Here is a 27,896-nt window from a genome sequence, read left to right as displayed (position 1 = left end):
AGTAAATGGAGTAGATTTACAAAAGGACAATAAAATGACAGGCTGGTCACCTGGGGTGAATGGAAGAAAAAAGCACCTGCTTGTGCCCCAAGGAGACGAAGTATAAAGTTAAAGCAGATGAAGCAGTTAACAAAAATTCTAGAAGTTGTTTTGTTTATTTACAAGCTGCTTCCAAAGTCTTCTTGCCTACATGAAGTAGAAAATCATTTGAGAGATTATCAGCCTTTTGGGAGTTTCTAAAAATATATGATCCTGTTCGAATTAAATCCACAAAAGAAGAAAAGCCAGTTACTCTGTAAGTCTATACAGAGCGCTTACTGGCCAAAACACAAGAAATTAGTTCCTACCACCACACCCAAACTGGTGCAACAGGTTAGATATGAGCAGTAAAACAAGAGAACTATCTGTTAATATTATCAAACCTAAAAATTTATATTTAAAGCCACTAGAACAACTATGGCAGGGGAAATGGGTCACAAATGATGGTTCATTCAGAGTTGAAACAAGTTTATTAGCACAATTTTTTTTTTAAACTGTTGTTAGAAAATTATAAGAGCTACTCAGAGTCTGCCTCTCAATAGTTTAACTGATGATGAGAACAGTTGCTTTTACAGGCTTCTTAAAGGTCCCAGTTAAGGGCTTTCTCTGTATGAGTTGGGAGAACTTACAACATGCACCCAGAGGCCCTACTTTCACCAGCACTCAATTAGGTCTTGGGTGTCCCCAAAAAAGCAACTGAGATACAGGCAAGTAAATCAGAAAAGTCTGTTAAATCACTTAAGAACGGCATCCTCACCAAGAACAGTATTACAAGAGTAATGGACAAAATCTGAGTAGCTGCTTAAATGAGAAGTGAAAACACAGAAAGGAAAGCAAGGCTATTCTTTTCTAGAAGTCCAACCTGAAAAAGAAGAATGGTGGAAATTAAAGGAAATCTACTAAGGCAGGAATTTTAAAGATGAGAGACACATGGATATTTAAATTCTAAAAGAAGTGGAAAAGCGTACTTGATAGGACCAGATAACAGCTCTAGAATTAACCTTATCAAACCTGGACAGATAAGGAATGCGTCTTAACTGATATCTGAAAATCAGCCTGACTCCTATGATATACATTCAGAACACAAAATGTACTTAATCACTTCCCTCCCCAAAAACAAAAAATGTGAAACAAAATAAACAAAAAAGAGAGAAACTCTAAAACACCCTAAATTCAACTCCTGCCCTTATGATCACACACTCTTTACTGGACATGAGAAGTATCTGCACAATAATAACTAACATTCATTGAGTGTTTTCTATTTCTCAGGTACTTTATATGGGTTAGCACATTAATTTCTCTGGATTAATATATTCTCACTCTACAGAAGGAAATTAAAGATTAGAGAGGATCAGCACTTTAGTATCATACACTGCCTCTCATCATCAATTAACCATTCCATCCTATTATTCTAAGCCTCTCTATATATAAAAGGGAAAAAAGGCAAAGCTCTTAATCTCCAGAAGTTTCTATTGCTGGAACATTAATCACAAATTTCTCCATCAGCTCAGAGGTCTGAAGTTAGACTGGCTTAAGTGTCCGGTGAAATCCACACAAGGTTAATAACTGACCATGCATGCCCCAACATACTCTTAGCCTCAACCCTCCCACAGATATGTGCAGATTAAATCAAATGAATCTCCAATTGACAAGCAGCTGTGAAAAAGAGACACAGGGGAAAAGGAAAAAACAAACAAAAAACTCTCTTAATTCAAATCACAGACTATCTGACCTAAAACCTGGTTCTAAAAAAGGTCAGAAACACTTCATCTGCCCTTAAAAAGGGGGTGGCGGGGGGATTAGACAAACAGTAACTGCTTAGGGGGAAAAACAAATAAAAACCAAGTGTTCAAAGGCCTCCAAACTTCTGTCAAAAGAGCTAAACAGGGGCTGGGGTTGTGGCTCAGCAGTGGGCCCTGGGTTCGATCCTAAGCACCACATAGAGATAAATAAATAAAAATAAAGGTACTGTGTCTAAATAGAACTAAAAAAATAAATATTCTTTTAAAAAAGAGCTACACAATTTAGGACTACACTATAATACAGAGCTTAGAGACAGAAGTAAAACACAGTTGGGTTCAAATTCCATCTCCCCCAACACCTAACTCACTGTGAGCCCTTGAACAAATTATTCAACCTCTTTTTGAGATCAGTATTTTCTTGTGATATGTCATATGCATACCCACCTACTTCACATTGCTTTGAAGATTAAGTGAGATGACTTAGGTATACAATTTCCCAAAATATGGCAATTAATACACACAGGGGAATAGGGATGTAGTTCAGTGGAAAAGCACTTGCTTAGCACACAAGAGGCCCTGGGTTTAATCTCCAGCAACAACAGGGAGCTACCGAAATTGATGTATAATTTATTATTAGAATAGAAGATGGAATCCCTAGTGATAGTAACTGATTTCTCTATACCCAGGTATTAAGAGTTGATATGAGGGCTGGAGATGTGGCTCAAGTGGTAGCACACTCGCCTGGCATGCGTGCGGCCCGGGTTCGATCCTCAGCACCACATACAAACAAAGATGTTGTGTCCGCCGAATACTAAAAAATAAATATTAAAAAAATTCTCTCTCTCTCTCTCTAAAAAAAAAAAGAGTTGATATGAAAGTTGATCAGGGTCCCTTGAAACAGAGGAAATACAACTTCAAAGAAAAGACAAAGTATACAAACAGAAGCAGAGAAAGGAGACTTTCTTCTCACTAACCCCTCCATAACCTATCCTAGTATCTATCATTCCATTGGAGGTGAAATGTATTAGCTGAGTAATAACAATAAGTATGGTTGTTTATAAAAACCATTTAGTATATATTTAGCATGTAACACAAGAAGAACCATTAAATGAGTAATCTGCTTTGTTGCAAGTTTAAATTCCAGAATCACTACCTACATTGGTCTATTTTGTTCCCATAACATGAATGATCTCACAATTTCAATTAATTATAGGAATTATAGGTAGCAGTAAAATTCTAGTCCCTACAATTAACAGTAGCATGCACCTGTAGTCCCAGCTGTTCAAAAGGTTGGGGAAGTAGGATCACATGATCCCATGTATTTGGAACAGCCCTATCTCAAGGTGAAGGGAATGTCATTATGTATGAGTGTGTATACAAAAAAAAAAAGCTAAAATACTTAATGCTAGACAGGAACATCTCAGCACTATTTTTAAATTTTTAAGTTGTTGATGGACCTTATTTTATTAGTTTACATGTGGTGCTGAGAATCAAACCCAGTACCTCAGACATGTGAGGCAAGTGCTCTATCACTGAGCCACAGCCCCAGCCCTCAGCACTATTTTAAAAACTAAAAACATAATGTAGGGGCTGGGGATATAGCTCAGTTAGTAGAGTGCTTGCCTCGCATGCATAAGGCCATGGGGTCAATCCCCAGCACCACAAAAAATTAAAAAATAAAATAAGTAAATAAAGTGGCTTGTCACTAAATCACTTAGGGAAAAAAAAAAACAGGGGCTAGTGCTGTGGCTCAGCGGCACAGCGCATGCATAGCATGTGTAAGGCCCTGGGTTTGATCCCCAGCACCACATAAAAAAATAAAGGTATTGTGTCCAACTACAACTAAAATATAAATACTAAAAAAAAACATAATATAAACACTCTGGAGGAATTCTGGAACTATATATTTGATGTATTTCCTGCCTTTTGAAAAATTCTGTAGTTTAGCTGAAATGCCACGGACTAGAAACAAAATAGCTACAAATAAATTAATGTTAAACATGCAGTACTAAATTGAATTCCCAAAACATTTAGAGTCAGTACAAAACGTAGTTCAAAATAGGAAAGTTCAATTAACAGGACAAAAAATATTTATCAAGCACACAATCATATGAAAGCACTGTGTATGGAAAATAAACACTATTAAGTTGTATCATCTAGCGGGGCTGGGGATGTGGCTCAAGCGGTAGCGCGCTCGCCTGGTATGCGTGCGGCCCAGGTTCGATCCTCAGCACCACAAAGAAACAGAGATGTTATGTCCACTGAAAACTAAAAAATAAATATTAAAATTCTCTCTCTCTCTCTCTCAAAAAAAAAAAGTTGTATCATCTATCGGTTAAGACAAACAGCAGAAAGCATTATATGACAAGTATCTTATTAAGTACAAGAGGTTTTTCTGAGGTTTCAGAGGCAAGAGCTCAAGTTAGCTTCTAAATTATTTGAAGAGCCTGCACAAAGGAGGTATAATTTTAACTGAACTCAAAGAATGAGGAAGAAGCAGAGAAAGGACAACCCAGAAAAAAGAAACACAAAATTTAAAAACAAAAAGGGTAGGATTATATGAGAGGGTGAAAAGAAACATTTCAAGTTTGCTAGACCTATTAAATAAAGGGAAAAAAAAAGACTTAAAAGATAGAATGGGGTTAATTTTTGGAATGGCCTGTTTGAATGATAGGTTAAGGAACCTGAATCTGATCCTCTCAACAACAGGGAACTACTAAAAATTTCTGAGAGGACATGATGAGAATGATCTGGGGTGTCCAGAATGCTATATATAAGTCCTTTCTCCTGTAGCCCAGAGAAAACACCCGTTTGTTAATTACAGCAACAATCTCAGTCTGAAGTCAAAAGGACTGAATTACAGTAGTAAAATGAGTTAAGACTGGAAACAAAGGGATGGGTCAAGAGAAATTTCAAAGACAAATAATAGGGATGGGGCCTGGAAACAGGGCTCAGTGGATGAAAGGTGGAGCAATTATAAACCCCTTGCTTGGACACATTACACTAATCCTACCTTCTGATTAAAATCCAGACTCCTTAGCCTATCATACATAACCATACATAACCTTGCACTTTCTACTTTTTAATGTTGATTACACTTCTCTCTCCACCTGGAGATTAGAACAGCTTGGCTCTAAGAAGTAAGCTGAGACCATGAAGGTAATTTGTGCTAATAGTAGGACAGGAAAGATTTCCAAAAGGAAAAGTAGGACAAAAGTTACCAGAAGAAGAGGGAATGAATGGATAGGCAGATAAAAACCAGAAAGCATCGTCTACTTAAGTATTTGGTAGTTTACAAGGTAGGGGAAGGCACTGGTAACTGACTACATCTGGGGCCACATTTAAGAAAGGAGAGAGGGCTGAGGTTGTGGCTCAGTGGTATAGCACTTGCCTAGCATGTGTGAGGCACTGGGTTCGATCCTTAGCACCACATAAAAATAAAATAAAGGTACTGTGTCCATTAAAAGAAAAAAAAAGGAGAGAAATTAATTTTTTTTCATTGTACAGTCCTTGGTACAAGCTAAATTAGTCACACATATTTAGCTTTAAAAACTTAAAATTATGTACCAAAGACATAAAAACTGAGTAACACCTGATTTCTTCAAGCCATTTCAAATCAATCACACTATCAGAATAAATCACAAGTCTTGTTCTTCATAGTTCAAGCCAAATAACACTACCTCAGGGCAACTCTGATCTTTCCCCTCAAAATTTAAAAAATTTTAAATAGGAAACAAAACAAAACAAAACTTTCCTTGACTTCATATCAATATAAATCACTTATAAACTTAGAGAAAGTAAATTTCCCAGGCTGGAGTTGTGGCTCAGTGGTAGAGTGCTTATCTGATATGCATGAGTCCGATCCTCAGCACCACATATAAATTAATTAATTAATTAATTAAAAAGATCCATTGACAACTAAAAAATATTTTTTAAAAAATTCCCTATTAAGGTATATTTTTGAGCCAGGGCCTATTCAAAAAGAAAGTGTTTCTGCCTGACATGCGTGCGGCCCGGGTTCGATCCTCAGCACCACATACAAACAAAGATGTTTTGTCTGCCGAAAACTAAAAAATAAATATTAAAAAAAAAAAAAAAAAAAAAGAAAGTGTTTCAATGTATTCCAAAATGTAAGGTTATCTTTCAGTAGTCATTTATTTTTCTAGCACTTTATGGTGACTTTCAAAATTTCTAAACTGTATGTATACTATGTTGTAATCAGGTTTTTAAAAAACTTCACAAAAACAACTTTCAATCTTTAAAATACAATCAGCCTTCCATCTCAGCAGGTTCTGCTTCTAAGGATTCAACCAACCACAAATAAAAACATTCAGGAAGAAAACTCTGCATTTGTATTGAACATGTATAAATTTTTCTTGCCATTATTCCCTAAACAATAAACTATTTACACAGCATTCACACTGTATTAGTTATTACAAGTAATCTATAGATGATTACAATAGATGGGAGGATGTGTGAGGGTTACACATAAATAGTACATCATTGTCCATGAGGAACTTGAGCATCCATGGATTATGGTATCTGCGTAGAGTCCTGGACTCAATCCCCCACAGGTAGTAAGAAACAACTCTACATCCTAATAACTTTAATTATTTAATAAAAACCTTAGAATTCCCCTTATGTGCTGGGCACAGTAGCACATCCTATAATCCCAGCAACTCAGGAGTCTGAGGCAGGAGGATTACAAATTCAAGGCCAGCCTCAGCAACTTACTGAGACTCTGTCTCAAAACAAAAAACAAACAACAACAACAAAAAAAAAAAAACAGAAAAAGAAAAGGTGGCAGGGTCCTGGGGATGAGAATCAGTGGTAAAGCACTCCTGGATTAGATCCCCAGTACCAAAAAAAAAAAAAAAAAAAAAGAAGAATTCCCTTATATGCTTGATACAAATTCCTTAAACTAAATCCCTACCCCAAGTAGGTTTCCAGTCTCTACAATAGAAGAGACAAAACATAGCACTATGCATAGTAACAGTTCAAGGGACAAGTTACAAAAAGGTATTTAGTAGTCCTTAAATTTCATCTCCAAAATTAACTAAAAGCTTGAGAGTTTGTAATGTATATCCAAACTACATTATTTAAGACTTCAATGCTAAAATGTATTCAAGGACAAACTCTAAGACTGTGAGATCCTGAAAGTGTCAATAGATATGACTAACTAGGACACAAGATTTACATTTCAAGGGGAAAAAAAAATCATCCTTATAGATTAAACAATGCTAAAGTTGTCTCTGGCACTCATTCTTTGACAATTCCAAAAATTAATGTAAAATTTGTACTCGGGAAGGAGGAAGAGAGATAAGCAGAGATGCAGACTTAAAGAATTTTTCTAGGGCTAAGGTATAGCTCTGCGGTAGAACACTTGCCTGGTGTGCACAAGGTCCTGAATTCAATTCCCATAACTGACCAAAAAAGAAGAAAAAAAAGACAAAGAATTTTTCAAGGGGCTGCAGTTGTATGCTCAGTAAGAGCATTTGCCTAGCATGTGTAAGGCACTGGGCTCAATCTTCAGCACCACATAAAAATAAATAAAATAAAGGTATTGTGTCCATCTACAATGAAAAAAATATTTTTAAAGTAAAATTTTTTCTATAACTTTTTCCACAATTTTTTCCTCACAGAGAATAAAAATCTTATTCTCTAAAATGCTCAGGACTATTTTTAGTGATTTTTTCAAAAGATTTTTTAACATAGTATATTACTCAAGAGAAACTCTTGCTGGGAAATGTGGCATACACCTGTAATCTCAGCTAATCAGGAGGCTAAGGCAGGAGGACTGAAGTTCAAGGCTGGCTTCAGCAACTTAGTGATATCCCATCTTAAAAAATAAAAAGGGTGGGCTAGGGTTGTTGCTCAGTGGTAGAGCGCTCACCTAGCACATGCAAGGCCCTGGGTTCGATCCTCAGCACCACATAAAAATAGATATTTAAAATAAAAGTATTGTGTCCAACTATAACCAAAAAAATAAAATATTAAAAAATAAAAAAATAAAATAAAAAGGACTAGAGATGTAGCTTGTGAAGAGCACCCCTGGCTTCAATTCCCAGTTATCGCCAGAGCAAAATAAAGAAACTCTTATTAGTTCTTAGATCCTAGTTATTAATACACATTGTTCAAGAAATTTTAAGTTGATCATGTAACCAAAACCACACCAATTCAGGAATGAAGATGGCATGATCTAAGAGTGGCATGCGATCAAAACATGATTAAAGAGACCACTTTTGAGTAAGTCTCTTAACTTCTCTGAGCTTCTTTTTCTGTAATATGAAAAAGTTGAACCCCATGCCCGAGGGGGGGAAACTATCCACATAAACAATTTTACACATAATCCAAGGGATTCACAAAAACCACCTGGAGCCAATCCACAAGTTTCTTGAAGACTTACAAAGCACAGATTCAGGTAATTTCCTGGATCTCAGCCAGCTTAAAGTTTCAATGTTCCATAAGAGAGTATTTTAGCAATAAAAAGAAAGAAAAATTCCCAACAGTAAATAAAAGTGATCAGGTTCACTAATAATAAAAGACTTCCAAATTCAAAAATGGTGGAGGGGAGCAATAGCTCAGTAGTATAGCTCTTGCCTAGATGCACAAAGACCTGGGTTCTATTCCTAGCATCAGAAAACAAATCAACTTCAAAAAAAATTTAAATATACTGTTTCTCTTATCTATGAATTTCTCTTATCTAAAATATGGATAATGTTCATTGCTGGCAACACAGTGGGTTTTAGCCATTTGTAAACAAGAATCCTAACGCAGACTCCCTCCCAAGAAAAAACACAAGACTTTGCATAGATTTCCAGTCTCCTAACCTGGATTAGTTTGTTCTTTTTTTTTTTTTTAAGAATTTTAATATTTATTTTTCAGTTTTCGGCGGACACAACATCTTTGTTTGTATGTGGTGCTGAGGATTGAACCCGGGCCGCACGCATGCCAGGCAAGCGCACTACCGCTTGAGCTACATCCCCAGACCAATTGGTTTGTTCTTTAGGTTTATTATCCCTAAGCTTTCCTTTGCCTCCATCTTTCCCTTTGTATACAAGAATCCAATCATCCTTATATTCCTTTTCCACAGTATGGCCCCTCTTTTTGGTGAGCAATCCCCTTCAACAGCTTCCTAAGAAGGGACAGTTGGCAATAATTTCTTGAAATGTGACATGTTCCAAAATGCCTTTATTTCTGCCTTCACCCTTGACTAAACATGTGGTTAGGTTCTGGGCTAGAAATTATCTTCCCTCAGAAATTTGAAGACATTGCTCCATCATCTTCCTCCCTCTGGTATTGCTGTTGAGAAGCTGATGCCATTTCTAATGTGAAAGTGAAAAGTCTAATGTCTGGGTGGTAAGACCTCTCCTTCCCCACTTGGCAACTGATGGCTTCCATTACAGAGTGTATGGCAAGATGATCTGGCTATTTCTGTGGGAAACTCCAAATTTCAGAAGTGTTTCTTCTGAGGCTATCCAATTTTTTTTTAACAGAAAAAAAATGTTCATAAAGGTTAAAAAACACACTTGGCTTGGAGAGCAAGGTGGCTGAGAGTTTCACCATGTAAGATGTAGCCAGTCTCCTCATTTTCAGGTGAGCATTTTTCCTCCCACTTCTACAGTGCCAAGTATCTCTAGGGTCTGGAACCCATTTGGTTATCTTTCTCCACAAAATAAGTCTTGAGCTTTTTGAGGGTGGGAGAAGAACAGTCACTGGCCTGAGCTGGATGAGGTATATACAGAACCTTTCACAGACTTTAAATCACTTCTAGCTTTCAGTCACATAGCTCACCTACACCCTCAGAGACACTGCTGCCTCCAATTCTTCAGTCTTTCTAGAGATTTGTGATATGAACTAGCTGGAATTCTGACTTTATATCTTACTTTACGGATATTTTATATTCCATTTTCTCAGCTAAATAACCTTCTGTAATTATTTCTTGAAATTTTTTGACATTACTTATTTACTGTCTCCTGTTCTTTTTCTATTTTTCTTTTTTAATGTGGTGCTGAGGACTGAACCCAGTGCCTCACGTGTGCCAGGCAAGTGCTATACCACTGAGCCACAACCCCAGGTCTCTTTTGTATTTTATTTTGAGACAGGGTCTAACTAAGTTGCTGAGGCTGGCTTTGAACTCATGATCCTCCTGCTTCAGCCTCATAAGCTGCTGGGATTACAGGTGTGAGCCACTCACCCAGCCCAGTTTTGTTTTTCTTGTTATTGAGAAAGGGTCTTGCTATGTTGACCAAGCTGGTCTTGAACTTATGGACTCAAGTGATTCTCCCACCAAAGCCTCCCAAGTATCTGGCCTGCTCCTGTATCTTCATACTAATCCCTTTATCTCGTTAAATGGGGTTTGGGGTTAGAGCACAAACAAACATGGTGTTTTAATCCCCCATGCTTAAAAATAAGAGTTCTTCAACAATTTTATATGATCCTAATATACATCCTGGGGTACATGTGAAGACTAGAATTTATACAGTATGAGGACCCTACTTTATTAATAATACAGAATTAGGCATGAGAGTAGATATTCAACTTAAGAGTAAGACAATAACTCACAAATTTTAATAAGCTGACAAATATCACAAACATTATAAAAACCAGAAAATAACAATATTTTTGTTACAGGCTTTTTGAAATTTGTTTTGAGATAAAAGTTATATAAACATGAAATCCACCATTTTAAACTATACAATTCAATAGCTTTTAATATATTCACAATGCTGAACCATCATCACCATTACCTAATTCCAGAACATTTCTATTATCCCAAGAAGAAACTATACTACCTATTATAAATCACTCTCCCTCCCCATCCTCTGGTAACCAGAAATCTACTTTCTGTTTCTATGGATTTGCCAAGTGGAACCCCATGTGTCTGACGTCTTTCAAACAGGTCCATCCATGCTTAGCACATATTGATACTATATCCTTGTTTACAGCTAAGTAATATTCCACTGCATAAATATGCCATCTTTTTTTAATCCATTCATCAGTTACTGTATATATGGGTTGTTTCCACCCAACTATTTTGGCTTTTATGAATAAAGCTACAATGCACAAGTTTTATGAGAATGCATCTTCAATTCTCTATGTATACCTAGGAATGGAATTGATGAGTCAGATGGTAATCTGTGTTTAACTTTCTGAGGAATTGCCAAACTGTTTACTACAGTAGTTGAACCATTTTACATTCCCACTAATAATGCATAAGGTTCCAATTTCTCCACATCTGTTAGAATACTTATTTTCCTGTTTTTTTTTTTTATTGTAGACTTTTTTCACATTTTTTAAAGATTTTAAGATGGACACAACATCTTTATTTATTTATTTATATGTGGTGCTGAGGATTGAACCCAGTGCCTCACATGTGCAAGGCAAGCGCTCTACGGCTGAGCTATAACCCCAACCCCTTTTTTTCACATTTTTATTAGTGCATTTTGTTGTACATAATGATGGGATTTATTGCTACATATTCATATATGCACAAATATAATAATATAATTTAGCCAGTTTCACTCCCCAGAACTGCCCCACCTCCCACCCCTAGGTTCCTTTCCTTTGTTGATCTCCCTTTGATTATCATGAGATCTGCCCCCACCTTTCTTTTTCCTCTACAGATTTTTGCATATGAGAGAAAACAGTTGTTCCTTGACCAGAGTTTGATTTATTTTGCTTAACATAATGGCCTCTAGTTTTATTATAGACTTTGGTGAGTATAAACTAGTTATCTGATTTGTAATTGTGATTTGCATTTCCCTAAGAGGTATGTGGGGGGATATATACTTTTTGGGTTTTTGTTGTTGTTGTTGTTGTTGTTTTGGTTTTGCTACCAGGGATTGAACACAGGGGCACTTAACCCCTGAGCCACACCCCCAGCACCACCTCCCTTTTTTTGTATTTTATTTAGAGATGGGGTCTCACTGAGTTGCTTAGGGCCTCACTAAGTTGCTGAAGCTGACTTTTAACTCAGGATCTCTTGCCTTAGCCTCCTGAGCCGCTGGGATTTCCGGCATGAACCACCAAGCCTGGCTAAGGTTTATAATATTTCAGCATCTTTTCACATTTATTGGTCACTGAAATATCTTCTTTGGAGAAACATCTATTATTTCAAATCCTTTGCCATTTTTTAATTGGGTCGGTTTTCCTTTCATTGTTAAGCTGTAAAAGTTCTTTATATATTCTATATAATAGATACTTATCAAATATATGATTTGCAAATATTTTCTCCCATTCTGTAAATTGTTTTTTCACTTTCTTGATGGTGTCCTTTGAGGAATAAGATCTTTAATTTTGATGAAACACAATTACCTATTTTGTTCTTTGGTTGCTTGCGCTTTTAGTGTCAATTTTTAGAAATCACTGCCTATCCAATGTCTTGTATTCCCATCTAAGAGTTTTATGGATTTAGTTTTTATATTTTTTTTTAAGAGAGAGAATTTTTAATATTTATTTTTTAGTTTTTGGCAGACACAACATCTTTGTTTGTATGTGGTGCTGAGGATCAAACCTGGGACGCACGAGTGCCAGGCGAGTGCACTACCGCTTAAGCCACATCCCCAGCCCCTAGTTTTTATGTTTTATCTTTAATCCATTTTGAGTTAATTTTGTATATGGTATGAGGGAGGAATTCAATTTTTCTTGCATAAGGGAATATCTAGTTATTCTAACACTATTGATAAAAGTCATCTTTCTTCATTGAATCTGGGCACCCTCATCAAAAATCAACTAGCTACCATGTTAGCCAGCTTTCTATCACTGTGACAAAATACCTGAGATAAACAAGGTTTTTGGCTCATGGTTTGAGAAGTTTCAGTCCATGGCACCTGGTCCCACTACAGACCTGTGGTAAAGGAGAACATCATGGCAGATAGCACATGGCAGAGATCCTTACCTCATGGTGGCTGAGAGAGACAGAAGAGGCTGGGGACAAGTTATACCCTTCAAGGGCACATCCCCAAATATCCTACTTCCTCCAATTAGGATTCCAACTCTGGAGTTTCTACCACTACCTGCTACCAACCCATTAAGTTAGGAACCTATCATTGAATTAATCCATTAATGAGGTCATACCCCTCATGATCCAACCACTTCCCAAAAGCCCCACCTCTCAACACTGCTGCCAAAGTTAGGACCCAGTCTTCAACACATCAGCTTCTGGAGGACATTTAAAATTCAAACCATAACAACCACAGATGTACAAATTGCTTTCTGTACTCAGTTCTACTCTACTGATTTATATGTCAATCTTTATATCAGTACCATAATTTTTCATGAGTTTTATGTCATTTTCTATTGGGAGAACAGAAAAATAATTCAATCTTTCATCTGGCATAGTTAAAATTTTTTTGTTGGGGGGGTGGGGCACAAGGGGCACTTGAACTCAGAGGCACTTGACCACTGATCACATCCCCAGCCCTATTTTGTATTTTATTTAGAGACAGGGTCTCAGTGCTTCAATAAATTGCTGAGGCTGGCTTTGAACTCTTGATCCTCCTGCCTCAGCCTCCCAAGCCACTGGGATTACAAGTGTGCAATACCGTGTTGGGCTAATTGAACACATTTTTGTTGTTAATTGATGGCTTAGACGTTTCTTTAAGCAAAGGGTCATTTTCTGTACTGCTTTGTAAACTTTAGGATTGTCAAACTTGGGAAAACTCTTAAGTGTTTTTCAAATAAAGCTATAAGAACTGGAATAATTTTCCACCAACTAATTTTTAGTACCAAACCTTATTTTCCCTGTACTCATCATACTTCATGTGCCAGATGACATAAGACACATTCATACCACTGTATTACCTCTAGCTCCGCAGAGGTTTATGCCACAATACCAAATGGGTTAGCAAAACAGGAAGTATTTTTAGAAACCATTCCTATATGGGATGGCTAGCAATGCCCTGATTACACATAGACAGACTGTGAACCACAGAAATATAACCTGCTAAAACCCAACCAAATGTATTCCCAAATCACTTTCCTCACAGTCAGATCCCAAAATGCCCACAGCCATTCATTCCACTGCCACCCAACACGATAAGTGTAACAGAGGGGAAGTTGGAGTAAAAAGACAGCAATCTTAGCTGATTAAAATAAGTTTGCAAACTTCAAAAATCTGTAATCATATATTGGCAATATTCTGTTTCTTGATCTATATGCTGGTTATATAAATGTGTTCAGTTCTGAAAAATGCTAAACTACATATGCTTAAAATTTTTGTACTTTTTCTATGCATGTACTCTACACCAAGAAAACATTATTTTAAAAAGGACCATGTAAACAGATTGCTAGAGTACTTCCCAGTCCCTCAGATTGGGTCCTAAAAATTAATATCCATTATTTTTCACAATAAATCCACCTTTGTACTTAGCAAACTGGATATGACAAAATATGACTCCAGTACCAATTCAAAATGAACTTGCTATGGGACTCGGAAAATTCATATGTGACCTCCCTAAATAATTTTCTCACCAAGTGAGGAAGAAGTAAGTGTTCATATACCAGGTAAATGCAACACACACATACACACACACACACACACACACACACACTCACTTCTGCCCTGCAAGAAGTTCCAATCTATTAGGAATAAAAACAATGAGAAATAGGGAAAAAATAATCTGACTAATGTATGGATTTCAGTTAATAACAGTGTACCCTTACTGGTTCATTAACTGTGACAAATGTACAATACTAATGTAAGATTAATAAGAGGAGAAACTGAGTATGGGAAATATATGAATTTTCCGTGGTAACTTCATAATCATTCTGTAAATCTTAATTCTAAAACTTAAAGTTTATTTTTTAAAATATTTAGTTATAGATGGATATAATACCTTTATTTTTTATATTTATGTGGTACTAAGGATAGAACCCAGTGCCTCACACATGCAAGAAAGCACTCTAACCACTGAGCTACAACTCCAGCCCTAAAGTTTATTTTTTAAAAAAGACTAATAAAGCTGGGCATGGTAGCACATGCAATCCCAGAATCTCAGAAGGCTGAGGTAGGAGGACTGCAAGTTCAAGGCCAGCCTCAGTAATTTAGCACTAAGCAACTCAGTGAGACCCTGTCTCTAAATACAAAACAGGGCTAGGGATGTGGCTCAGTGGTCAAGTGTCCCTGAGTCCAATCCTTGGTTAAAAAAAAAAAAAAAATTTAATTGAGTTACATATGTCAAGAAATAACAAAAATCTGTAATTATTAAAAATTTTCTGGAAAATAAAGGCATTTGATTTCCCTAATAACTTAAGTTCTTCCATTCTGTTGAAAATTAAAGAATGGAAATTACCAATGTCTTGTGAAAAGCTATTACCCATGTTTGGGGGTGCAGATCAGTGGTAGAGTACTTGTCTAGCAAGCATGAGGCCCTAAGTGCATTCCCCAGTACCACCCCCCCCCCAAAAAAAAAAAAGTTACCCAGTCATTGGAGCCATGCCTTCTCAACCTACTTCACTAATATTTGGATTTGTCTCTGGTGGCCTGGAAGGCCCTCTTACCACAGGACAATGTCCCATTTGGGATAGCTGAGCAATGTACCTTTCTTTTATAAAAAGGAGGGTAGAAAATATGATAGACTGTTCAATTTTTAGAAATTAGAAACAAAGTCTCCCTAAAAATATCCATGAGCTTTCATTCTTTTATTTCACCCCACTGCATATTTCTAACTGTAACACTATTTAGTTATTTCATCCATCAAGTCCTCTCATCAGTCTGTTTTCACTGCAAGTTCTCTGACAGCAAGATCACTGTCCTAACCTCTTCTTCCAATCTCAGGCCTAAACCTCAGTGTTAGATACATGTAAGACTCTTAGAAAATGTTTACTGAATGAATAGGAAAACATGAACAAATTTCACCCTAATCCAAGTCTTCTTCATGGATAGTTAAGAGCCAACTAACTAGAAATCAGAGGAAATTAAACTATCATCACCAACCCTCATTTTAAAGTAATAAAAATGTCAGTTTCCTACATAAGCTAAAAATAAGAAAAGTGTAAAACAACTAGAAAATAAGAAACTAAATTATACAAGAATTCAAATTTTATTACAAAGAACTTTTGATGTACCTATCCTAAATTTTAAAAATCGGTACCAACTATTCCCTTGAGAATCTATTATTAATTCCTTCATAAGAGTTTTTAAAACCATTTTCATCAAATTAAAGGTGTCCATTTCACTTTTTTTTTTTTAATAGAGAGAGAGGGGAGAGAGGGGAGAGGAGAGAGGGAGGGAGGGAGGGGGAGGGGGAGAGGGGGAGACAGAGACAGAGAGAGAGAGAGAGAGAATTTTAATATTTATTTCTTAGTTTTCGGGGGACACAACATCTTTGTATGTGGTGCTGAGGATCAAACCCAAGCCGCATGCATGTCAGGCAAGCGCGCTACCGCTTGAGCCACATCCCCAGCCCTCCATTTCACTTTTTCCAGTTCAGAATACCTACAAAGACAAGATCTGAATAGTAAGGAAATGAGAAATTTAAAAAGCAAAAAATTAAAAATTAAAAATTTTTTAAATATTTTTTTTACTTGTCAGTGTACCTTTATTTATATGGTGCAGAGGATCGAACCCAGTGCCTCACACATGCTAGGCAAGCACACTTCCACTGAGCTACAACCCCAGCCCCAAAAAAGCAAACACTTTAAAATCAGAGTTCTTAGCCAAGAATGATGGTGCACACTGGGAAGGCTGAAGCCGAAGGATCACAAGTTCAAGGCCAGCCTGGGCAATTTAGAAAGACCCTGCTTCAAAATAAAATTTTTAAAAGTACAGGGGATGTAGCTCAGTGGCACAGTATTTGCCTAGCATGCACTAGGTCCTAGATTCAAGCCTCAGTATCACAAACAAAAACAAAAAACCCCACAGAGCTCTGAAATAATTATCAAATTACTAAATCATCTTCCTAATATTGACAGACTACTCATGCAAGTGAAATTTTTTAGGTGATACTCTACAGGTGTATATCTAGTGGATATTAGTCTGGTCTTTATTTTGTTAAGAAGCTAAATTTGTAGAGCACAGTAAAGGAGTTTTGTTAATCAAATCAAATATTAACAAAAGAACTCCTCAGTCTTCTTTTGTGGGTGCGAGGTACCAGGGATTGAACTCAGGGAATCTGAACTACTGCTCCACATCCCCAGCCCTATTTTGTATTTTATTTAGAGACGGTCTCACTTGAGTTGCTGAGCCCCTAGCCATTGCTGAGACTGGCTTTGAACTCTTGATCCTCCTGCCTCAACCTCCAGAGCCCCTGAAATCACAGGCATGCATCATTGCTCCTGGCAATCCTCTATCATTATATCTTAATGTCATCAAAATTACTAAGATATAGATGTCAGTTAATTCAATGATATCACAAAAAAAAATCTTATTATTTGTTTTAAGTGAGGTCCTAACAACAATGAAAGCCTCTTTGAATTTCATCACTCTTTAATTCACATTTACTGAGGATACATTATGTATCAAATACTATGTTAGAGATAGTATTTTGAATATATCTAATGTCACATTACTTATCTTAAATTTTAAGGATTTTTCCATCCTTCCTTTACAAAATTCCCAATCCAACCAACATGTTTTATTCCTCACTGGAAGAAGAAAGTTATATTCAAAACCCAATAATGAAGGATCATACAAAAATAAAAGTAGAATTAATTAGTTTGTAATCCTGATAGGATGAAATAATTTTTGTTTCTCCTTCTACAGCATGTAGTATTTAAAGAATTTATGTGAGAAAACTATACTGAAGTATGGATTTTCATTAGAAGTTTGGGTCATGTTTCAGTTTCTAATCCTTCAATTAAATTTAACCCAAATACACTGATATAGACCTTGGGTTTCAGTTTCACAAGCCTTCCTCAAGCTTGACATCTACGTACCTGCACAGAAATATCTCCATCTACTGGCAAGAGGTGAAACTACAGGCTATTTTTGAAAGTGCCAGCCCCACTACATGGAAATAAATCAAATCATAAATACTTGCTCCAAACAGAGGCCCCATCTACAGCCTCCATCCCCAATCCTAAATTATCTAAAAACTATCCTCCAAAGGTCTGCTTATTAACAAAAATTTGGGGAGGGAAGGAAGAGAGAAGTACAATTGTTTGTCTGCTAGAGTACTTTAAGATACAGTATTTAGCTGGGTGTGGTGACACATGCCTGAAATCCCAGGGACTCAGGAGGCTAAGGCAGGAAGATCACAAGTTCCAGGCCAGCCTCAGCAATTTAGTGAAACACTGTCTCAAAATTAAAAAAAAAAAAAAAAAAAGAACTCGGAATGTATCCCAGGGGTAAAGCGCACCTGGGTGAAATCTCTAATAAAAAAAAAAAAAAGATAACTATTTCAGCACATAATCATCACCACTGCATTAACGTGTATTCTCAAGTATTTCATGCATCCTACTCTTATTCCAAAAAGTTTATACATAAATGATTTTTAAGTAACACCAGCATTTTTTTAATATTTCACACAATGGTTGCATACAATAGCACAAATACAGTAATTTTTTTTTAATATTTATTTATTTATTTATTTATTTTTCGTTTTCGGCGGACACAACATCTTTGTTTTATGTGGTGCTGAGGATCGAACCCGGGCCGCACGCATGCCAGGCAAGCGCGCTACCACTTGAGCCACATCCCCAGCCCAAAATACAGTAATTTAAACACCTTACGATACACTGGTTCTCCAAGGTACAAGATATTTTATGCCTATCTTAATAGACAGATCATTTTTTTTTCAATTTTTTTATTTATTCTTTTTTAGTTACACATGTCAGTAGAATGTATGTTGACATGTTATACATACATGGAGTATAACTTCCCATTCTTGTGGTTGTACATGATGTGGAGTTACACTGGTCATGTATCCATATATGAACATGGGAAAGTTATGTCCAATTCATTCTGTCTTTTCCATCGCCATGTTCCCCATTCCCCCATCCAATCCATGAACCTCCGGCTCCATAGCCCTCCAATTGTGAGTCAGCATCTGCATACCAGAGAGAACATATTTGATCTTTGGGTTTTGGGGATTAGCTTATTTCACTCAGCATAATAGTCTCCACTTACCAGCAAATGCCATAATTTCATTCTTCTTTATGACTGAGTAATATTCCAATGTGTATATATACCAGTTTCTTTATCCATTCATCTGCTGAAGGGCACCTAGGTTGGTTCCATAGCATAGGTATTGTGAATTGAGCTGCTATAAACACGGATATGGCCATATCACTACACTATGCTGATTTTAAGTCTTTAGGATATATGCCAGGGAGTGGAATAACTTGGTCAATGGTGATTCCATTCCAAAATTTCTAAAGAATCTCCTACTGCTTTCCAGAGTGGTTGCACCAATTTGCAGTCCCACCAGCAATGCATATCATTTAAATCAATATCTGTATTAGTCACTGTTATCTGCATCTGCTCATATAAAATAGAAAATTGGCTCTAATTTATTTTAACACAATCTTGGTCAAAAATAACAAAATATATTTATATAAAATTTTACAGATTAAACAGTATTTTTCACATACACTATTTCTTTTCTTGCAGACTTTTAAAATAACACTGTCATTTTAAACATGCATTTAAAACTAAAGGCACAGGCACAGAGAAAATGCGTGATTTGCTTCAGGGCACAAAACTTGTAAGTGGCATAATCAGGAAGTGAACCCAAATTTTCTGTCTCCAGATTCTATACTCTTTCCACAATATTCTGACTGCCTTCCATAAAATTACCAAGTATATCTTACAGAGAAAATACAATCCTAGGTACATGTATAAAGACAAGAATGGTGGACTCTACTTTGTGTACAAGCAAAGAAATGGAAAACTGTGCTCCATTTGTATACTACGAACTGAAATGCATTCTGCTATCATGTACAACAAATTAGAAGAAAGAAAGAAAGGCAGGAAGGAAGGAAGAAAGAAAAATATAATCTCCATTATGGGTTTCTGCTTTGTGGCAGTTCTCAGGAATGCAGTCGTCAAAATAGTCTAGTTAGATTTTAATATAATTTTCTTTCTTTTGTCTTGTAGAAAAAAATAAGCAAAAGCAGTAAGTACTCATAATCCAACCCACATTTAACAGAACAACCCTTTCTGTGGTCACATTTTAGATATTTACTCTTTTTTAATTGACACATAATAATTGTACATATTTATGGGGTATAGTGGGATGTTTCAATACATGTGTATAATGTGTAATGATAGATATGTTTTTCTTTATATCCCACCTTTTCCAAAACTGATTTGAAGGGGCTGATGGCTGGCAGACAGGTAAACTTTATTAAAGTCAAGCTTGCGGCAATCCACATTTATCAGTAAGAAATGAAAACTAATTTAAAATTTTGAGGTACGCAATAAAAATTTTAAAAAGAAAAATGTAAGGCCCAAACTAGGCTTATTCTGATTTCTTATATTTTTCACATACACTATTTCTCCATTCATGGCACTGTAATAAAAATTATCAGCTGGGCATGTGGCTCAAACCTATAATCCCAGCTACTCAGGGGGCTGAGGCTAGAAGATTGCAAGTTCGAGGCATGCACTACTGTGGCCAGCAAAAAAATTTTTTGATATTTATGGTCAATTGTAAAATGTACCCAAAACTTGGCTGGGGCTGTAGCTCAGTGACAGAGCACTTGCCTAGAATGTGTGAAGCACTGGGTTCAACCAGCAGCACCACATAAAAAAATAAATAAAGGTATTGTGTCCATCCACAACTGAAAATTATTTAAAAAATAAAATGCCAAAAACTGATCACTAGAAAAACTAGCATCAAGTGAAATATTAATAAGCTCAATGTCTACCTGGGAAAATTGCTCTAATAAAGCAAAAAAACATGTAACTGCATTCCTAAATACAAGTTATAGCTAAGATTAGAAAATAACAATAAGTACCAGAAATATAAGTTAGCTGAAATTAAGTTAATATACAAGAAGAAAATTATAAAACTATCCTAATCAAAATGGATCAAATCTTGAAGAAATGTAAAAAAATAAAATAAAATTTAAAAAAGCAGTCTCCTGGGTGAGAAAACTAAGTATACTTAAATACCTCATTTTCACAAAGTGCAATTCTCACAATAATACAAATAAAATTTCTCTTTAGAGTTCCATATTTATACCAAAGAGCAAATGAGTGAGCCAGGCACAGTGCCACAGACCTATAATCCCAGACTCGGGAAGCTGGGGCAGGAGGAGCTCAAATTCAAGGCCAGCCTGGGGCAACTTAGGGGGATGTGACAGTGGTAGAGCTCCTGATTCTATTCCTGGTAAAACACATGTATCCCGTGTGTGTGTGCATACACACACACACACACACACAGAGCAAATTAGTGAAAAAAAAAATATTTTGGCCTAATGGGATTTTTTTGTGGGAGGGTTTGGAGGGCTGGCAATTTAAACCCAGGGTCTCAGAATGCTAAACATGCACTCTACCACTGACCTACACTCCTATGCCACAGTGAGAATATTAAATTAAATTATAATGCTATAATAATAAAAAAAAAACTACAGCATTATCAAGAGACAGATTTGACTCTCAGTAATTAAACTGAAATAAATATCACAAACACTGTGGAAAGGAAGAATTGGTTAATAAATATTGATGAGCAGGCTAAAATGGCAATTTGAGGGTAAATGGTTTCTTAAACCTCTTGGGGGGAGTTACTGGGGATTGAACACTAAGGGATGCTTTGCCACCAAGCTACATGTCCAGTCCTTTTTTTATTCTTTATTTTTAAACAGGGTCTCACTAAAATACTGAGTCTGGCCTTAAACTTTCGATCCTCCTGCCTCAGCCTCCTGAGTCAGTGGGATTTTAGGCATGCATCACCACTCCTAGCTTCTTACACCATTTTTTAAAGACACTAAAATAAAATGAATTTAAATACCAAGTTTCTCAAAGAAATGGGCCTTCCTAAGTATAAAAATAACAATTACAACAAATAAAATAACAAAAAAAAAAACTTCACAAAAGTCGAACAAATTTGACTCCTAAAATAACAAATTTCTGCATGTCCAAAAACAGTCAAAATTAAAAGACAAAGAGTACCATAGAGATGTTATTATCAAATATGACAACAAATTAATATATTTTAAAGTCTCAGGCAGATCAATAAGAAAAACACTAAGTCTTAGGGACTAGAAAACTAGAACAAGGCCAAACAACTCAACAATGAAAAATATAATTAGTAAGCAGAAGAAAATATTCAACTTCATAAGTAAACGTTTAAATAATAAAACTAACATAAAATATAAATAACATAAACTAACAAAGACTTTTTAAAATAAAAGCCAATTATTATGATGGGATAGTTTTTTGTTTTGTTTTTAAAGACACTATTCATTCATTACTGCTCTAATAGGCACAACTCTTTTAGAAATCAGCCTAAAGAAAATTTAGTCAAGAACGTAAAAAATATCAATACACCTAAACCCAGTAACACACTTTCTTTGGAAATATCCTAAAACATAGTACTTTTTAAAAAATTATTATCTACACCAAGATGTTTACAGAAATTATTTGTAATAACAAAATTTGGAAGTGTTAGAACAAAAAAAAATCTGAATAATGGTCACTATCAAACCCCCTTAACTGATTATCTTAAAGCCAGTCTTCACAGATCCTATTGGAATCCTATCCTCCACGTCATTCCCAGACTGTTTTTTTTTAAATAAACCTTTTATTTATTTATTTATTTATTTTAGTTGTAGATTAACAGAATGCCTTTATTTGCTTATTTTTATGTGGTGCTTAGGATCAAACCCAGTGCCTCACACATGCTAGGCAAGCACTCTGCCACTGAGCTACAGTCCCAGCCCCCCAGACTGTTTTTAATTAGAAAATATACCAAAGCTTCAAATACTTTAATGGTTCCCACCATCTTAAAATAAGTTTTATTTTTAACTTCTTGGAAAACTATAGTAATATCCTAAGTAAGCTAATTTGTCAATAGCCTCATCTCATCACTCACATCCAGTGCATTAGCCATAACAAACTACATGTACAACTATATACAGAACTACTTGTATCTCTGCATTCATTCAATAAAAAACTAAAAAGCTCCTAATCCATGCTGACACAAGGACCTTGCCTTCATGGAGTTTACAGCGTACATATTTACAATAAATGCCTACCAGGAGTTAGGTTTGATAATGGAGAAAGAATTTCTTAAGAGTCATAGGGGTCAATACAGGTCAGGAAAAGTTCTAGGGATAATGATAATCCTTGAGTTGAACCTTAAAAGGTAAGAAAGAACTGCAAGGGGTGAAGGTAATTCCAAATGAATGTAATGTATTTATTTTATTTTTCCACACAACTCTTAATTCATTTGAAACAGCCTTTCTATAGAGACAGATAATTTGGGTTCTAACATGTACTTAATCTCTTATTTCACAGAGCTATTGTGAGAATTAAAAAGTGATAATAGATGTGAACATGACAATGTCTTGCACTTAATACATTTGTGTCATAAATATGTAATAATGCTGATTACAATAGTGTATTACAAGGATCCAGGTCCTAAACATGAAAGTAACACCAAAAAAAAAAAAAAAAAAAAAAAAGTCAAGAGAGAAAAATCAGTAAGAACACAAAGTTAAACAACATATCATATTTAGCCAGGGTCAAATAGTACTGCCTACAGACCATGATGATATTCTCACTCTGCCCTATTGTAATTATACAACAATTTATATTCATAATAATGAATCACAAGGACAACATTATAGTCTGTTAAGTATGGCCTACTTTTAAAAAGTAGGAATACTATATCTTTAAAAGGCTTTCACCAAAAATGACTAAAATAAAATATTTGTGTTCCTTAAGTGTGACCTTTCATTTACCTTGAAAATTGAATTATGTGCTAAATAAATGTTGTGACGATAATAGTCAACCAACAGAAAAAAGTAGAAGCCATGATTAAAACAAACACACACACACACACACACACACACACACTTCACTCACCAAGAAACCCAAACTGTGTGAAGCACCTAGGCATGTTCTGCTCCCTGTCTGAAGGAGGTTAGACAACAAGAGAGAACTTAAGAGAAAAGGAAAGAGCAAAGCCACACTGGCTTCCTCCTCAGAAACCAAGAAAATAATATGAACTGGGGACTTTCAAATCAATCACTAATGTCCCTAAAAGAAGTCATTATGGTGTACAGAAACCTGCAAGGTGCAATCAAGTTGTAATTTTTAAAGGTTTGTTATCAATAAAATACACAATTAAATAACATTAACCAGAATAAAGTAGGATTTTAAAATTAATTTTCTTTAATTTATAGATCCAGTTAACCTTACTACCAAGATTTTTATAAGATAATAAGATGAGAAATAGCATACAAAAACATCAAACTTACAAAAAGTCTCAAATAAATGTTCTAGAGAAATAACCTACTATTTCTCCATATCTAAGAATTTAAAATAATAGAAATTACACTGAACTGCTTTTTCCAGCCTTTGTTTTTTAAAAACAATATGGTATTTAAAAATATATATATATGCTCTCCTTTTTGTTTTTACTATAAGCAAACATAAAGAGTACTTTCTATACAAACTATTTCTTACTGTTGTAAGAAAACCCTGTATCAGATAAGCATAGTATACCAATTACACTTTGTAGAATCAATTTGCACTAGAAATACTAGTCAAAAATTGATAGTATTGCCACACAGACCATTTTAATGATCAAGTGTTAATGTGTCATAAAGAAGTAATTTGAGGGCTGGGGATGTGGCTCAAGCGGTAGCTCGCTCGCCTGGCATGCGTGCGGCCCGGGTTCGATCCTCAGCACCACATACAAACAAAGATGTTGTGTCCGCCGAAAACTGAAAAATAAATATTGAAATTCTCTCTCTCCCTTTAAAAAAAAAGAAAAAAGTAATTTGATGGACCAAATCAGATTTTAACCATCAATGTTCTAAGGAAGCTCAAATTTGGGATTAGCCCCGCTTTCTTAGCACCAAAAAAAAATTTGGGATTAGCCCCGCTTTCTTAGCACCAAAAAAAAAGTTCATTAATTAACTGTGGTTTTAGGAACAATATGTGGAAAACTCTTATTATCTATTGTGGACAGAGATATCGTGACTTAAATACTTATCCTTCAGAGAGTGTGTGTGTGTTCCTGCAAGATATGTTAGCATCTCAAAAAAAAAAGAATTGTTACCACCTTTCAGTAAATGAGCAATTCTACGTTAAGGATATAATTGAGTAGCTACAGTTCATAAAGCACCTTGGAATCAAAAGCACACTACAAATTTAAATATTAGTATGATATGAACTAAAAGCACAGAACAATAATTTCAAAACATCTTACAACCCTAATGTACTGTAAAGCAAACAAAATTCACTGTGGGATGTGCTGTTTTCTGAAGGTTTTGTTTTGTTTTTGGTTGGTTTTTTTTTTTTTTTTTTTTTTGGTAATTTTTTTCCCTCCATTAGGAAACCCAGATCTAAATGAACTGTTAAACGCTTCGTCTAAAGGTATGCCAAACATTTCTTAAGGTCTTAACAAAGAATCAACTTTAAAAAAAAATAAAATAAAATGAGGCCTAGGTTAAATATTTTATTTGGCTCCTCAAGATGGACTGAGAAGTTGGGCACCAGCTCCAGACCAATTCCTGGATGAACATCAAACACAGCCCTGTCATTTATCCAGTCAGTCAAAACAATCTTTTCCATCTAACTCTTTAATGTTTATGTCCTAAAAAGCTGCTAACTGAATCCAGTTCTTGAGATCTATTTGTTAAAATCTATACTATCTAATTTGTAAATGATGAACAAAACTGAAAAAATATAAGATAACTTTTCTGGCAAAACAGGAGAAATTCCATCATATGTAACCAAAAGACATGGTGGGGGAGGGGGTGTTGTTAATATTTGTCAAACTTTAAAACTATTCAGAGGCAAATTCCCAATGGCTTTAAGAAACTGTAAGAGTATGTGGGCTGTTTTACAATTGTATTTAAAATTCTTCAGGAAAATCTAAATATACAAAATCATTCTATTTAGTTCAATGTTTCCTTTCCCTACCCCCAAAACTAAGTGTAATCTTTCCTAACAAACTCTGCTTATGAATTTTTTATAATGAATCATATGCAGTAAAGAAGCACAGAAAAATACTTCAAGATCTAGTGAATCACACTAAAAGCCTCAAAACTCATATTACCTGCAGAAAATCAAAATCCCTGTTTTCTCCCTTATTTTCTCTGTATGTATATAGCCTAGAGGGAAATAAATGACATCATTCTGTTTCAATAGTTTTTGCACACCTAGGATTCACAGTCCTTCCAGGACTGCTAGCACAGAACTGACTCCTGATAAGAACAACAGATAAACTAAAGCAACAAAGATCCCTTATAAAGGTTTCCACTGACTTCCCCAAAATAAGGAAATTGAAAGGGAGGTAAGGACAAGCATCCCCCAACCTAGGGTTTCTATTAAGAACCACTTAGTTAATGATTCTTTGCAATTTTCCCTAGAGAAAGCAAAACTGTAAAGAAAGTAAAATTTTTTTTAATTTCAGGCAACATACATTCAAGCTGAATTCTCAAATACCAAACTCAATGCAAGTTTTTATCTAGAAAGTTCAGCTAGTGGACCGGGATATGCCATGAGTATTCGACTAGAAAATTAGTCCATATAAATCTCAAAGTCTACTGTGGGCAAACATAATTACAGTTTATTCTTACACTCGGGCACATCCACACAAATCCTCTAAGGAAAATTTACTCAACACACATCCGAACATAAACGGGGACAACGTATCAATGGTAAATAATGAAACTACTATAACTACACTGATTTCAATTACACTTTAAAACCAAATAAATTTTTTCCTTAAAATGAAGCTGACAAGTTCATATAATACCAAAAAACGGCAACGTAAACAAAACATACTTGTAACGTTAAAGATTTCATGCACATGGAATCCTAAACACTTTGTAAGAATAGTCTTCTATCTAGCAAACCCCTCTGGACATTCTTTTCCATTTAGAAAAGGGAAGGGGGAGAGGGGAGAGAATGAGAGAAAGTTTGCTTGAAAGTTTGTATGAGCACATACTTAGAAATGTTACCCCCCCGCCCCCCAAAAAAGGGTTTCTACAGCAGATCTAAAGTCAGACTGTGAGCCACATTCTGCGGCCTACAAGGAACAACACAAAACATGCTACCCTACAATCAAACACTTCCAAAACACAGAGTGTACAATAAGCCCGAGTTGTGGGATCAGGCAGACACACCGGAAAAGTCAACCTCAGTCTCCTTCCCTCTCCTCAGACGTGAGTTTAAGGTGTGTGGCACTGGCCACACTGGCCGGCAGCAGAGAGTCAAGGTTTTGCACGCGGGCATAAGTGGGTGTCCAAGTTAACAACCCGGGAACACACACACACACCCTCCCGTTAAGCACTCCATCTTTAAGGAGTGTTTACTGCGCGCAGTCAGCAACCGGATTCAATAATCCCCTTCACGACCCCACCTGGGCAGCAGCCCAGGGGCTGCTCGCGGTCGCGGTGGGGGAGAGAGGCGAGCTCCTCCGCCCAGACGTCCCGACCTCAGATCCGCCAGAGATTCGGCCCGGCGTACCCCTCCCCTCCAAAAAAGACCTCCTGGCTTTTTCAAGAATTTCCAAACCCGCGCGAGTGGTCCTCCCACGACTCTCCCTGAACTAGGCCTTCCCACGCCGCGACCCCCGAAGCACCATTGATCGCGACCCTGGCCCTGCCCAAGGCCACAGGCACCCCCCGCCGGCTGGTCCACCCCGCCGCTGCCCGGCCGCCCGCCACCCCCCTCACCTGTCAGGCGCAGCTTGACTGGCCCGTTCCTCCGGCCTCCGGGGTTAGACATGTCCCCGGCGGCGGGGGCGGCGGGGGCGGCGGCGCTCCGGGCCGGCAGGCGGGGCGGGGGCGACGGCGAGGCGCGGGGGAGTCACCACAGCGGCCGGGGCTGGGGCCCGAGCAGCCGGCGCCGCGGCCGCCTCGGCCGGAGGGTCCCGGATGTGCCGAGCGTCGTCGCCATGAGCCGCTGGGGGAGCGGGACGCTGAGCTCCCCCCTCCTCCCACTTCTCCTTCCCCGGCCCCGGCCGCACAACAAAGCGGCAGCCGCGG

General features: G+C 36.6%; 1 protein-coding gene across 3 annotated transcripts in view; it reads right to left on the bottom strand.

The window, feature by feature from the left end:
• Nucleotides 1-27,696, bottom strand: part of Smurf2 (SMAD specific E3 ubiquitin protein ligase 2) — a 109,082-nt gene extending 81,386 nt beyond the window's left edge. Inside the window, exon 1 of one of the 3 annotated variants that reach the window (XM_046427736.2) lies at nt 27,585-27,696. In XM_046427736.2, coding sequence (XP_046283692.1) covers nt 27,585-27,636 — 52 coding nt within the window. In that variant the 5' untranslated portion in view covers nt 27,637-27,696. Of the gene's footprint in view, nt 1-18,589; nt 18,624-27,584 lie in introns of those variants that run through there. The other 2 variants (XM_058573715.1, XM_058573714.1) reach the window with 2 other exon arrangements.
• Between the last annotated feature and the right edge of the window lie 200 nt (nt 27,697-27,896).

The sequence above is a fragment of the Marmota monax genome, unplaced genomic scaffold, assembly GCF_021218885.2.
Source record: "Marmota monax isolate L192 unplaced genomic scaffold, Marmota_monax_Labrador192_F-V1.1 WCK01_AAM20220418_F8-fsc00285, whole genome shotgun sequence".
In the NCBI taxonomy this organism is placed as follows: domain Eukaryota; kingdom Metazoa; phylum Chordata; class Mammalia; order Rodentia; family Sciuridae; genus Marmota; species Marmota monax.
This window is presented reverse-complemented; position numbering and strand designations above follow the sequence as displayed.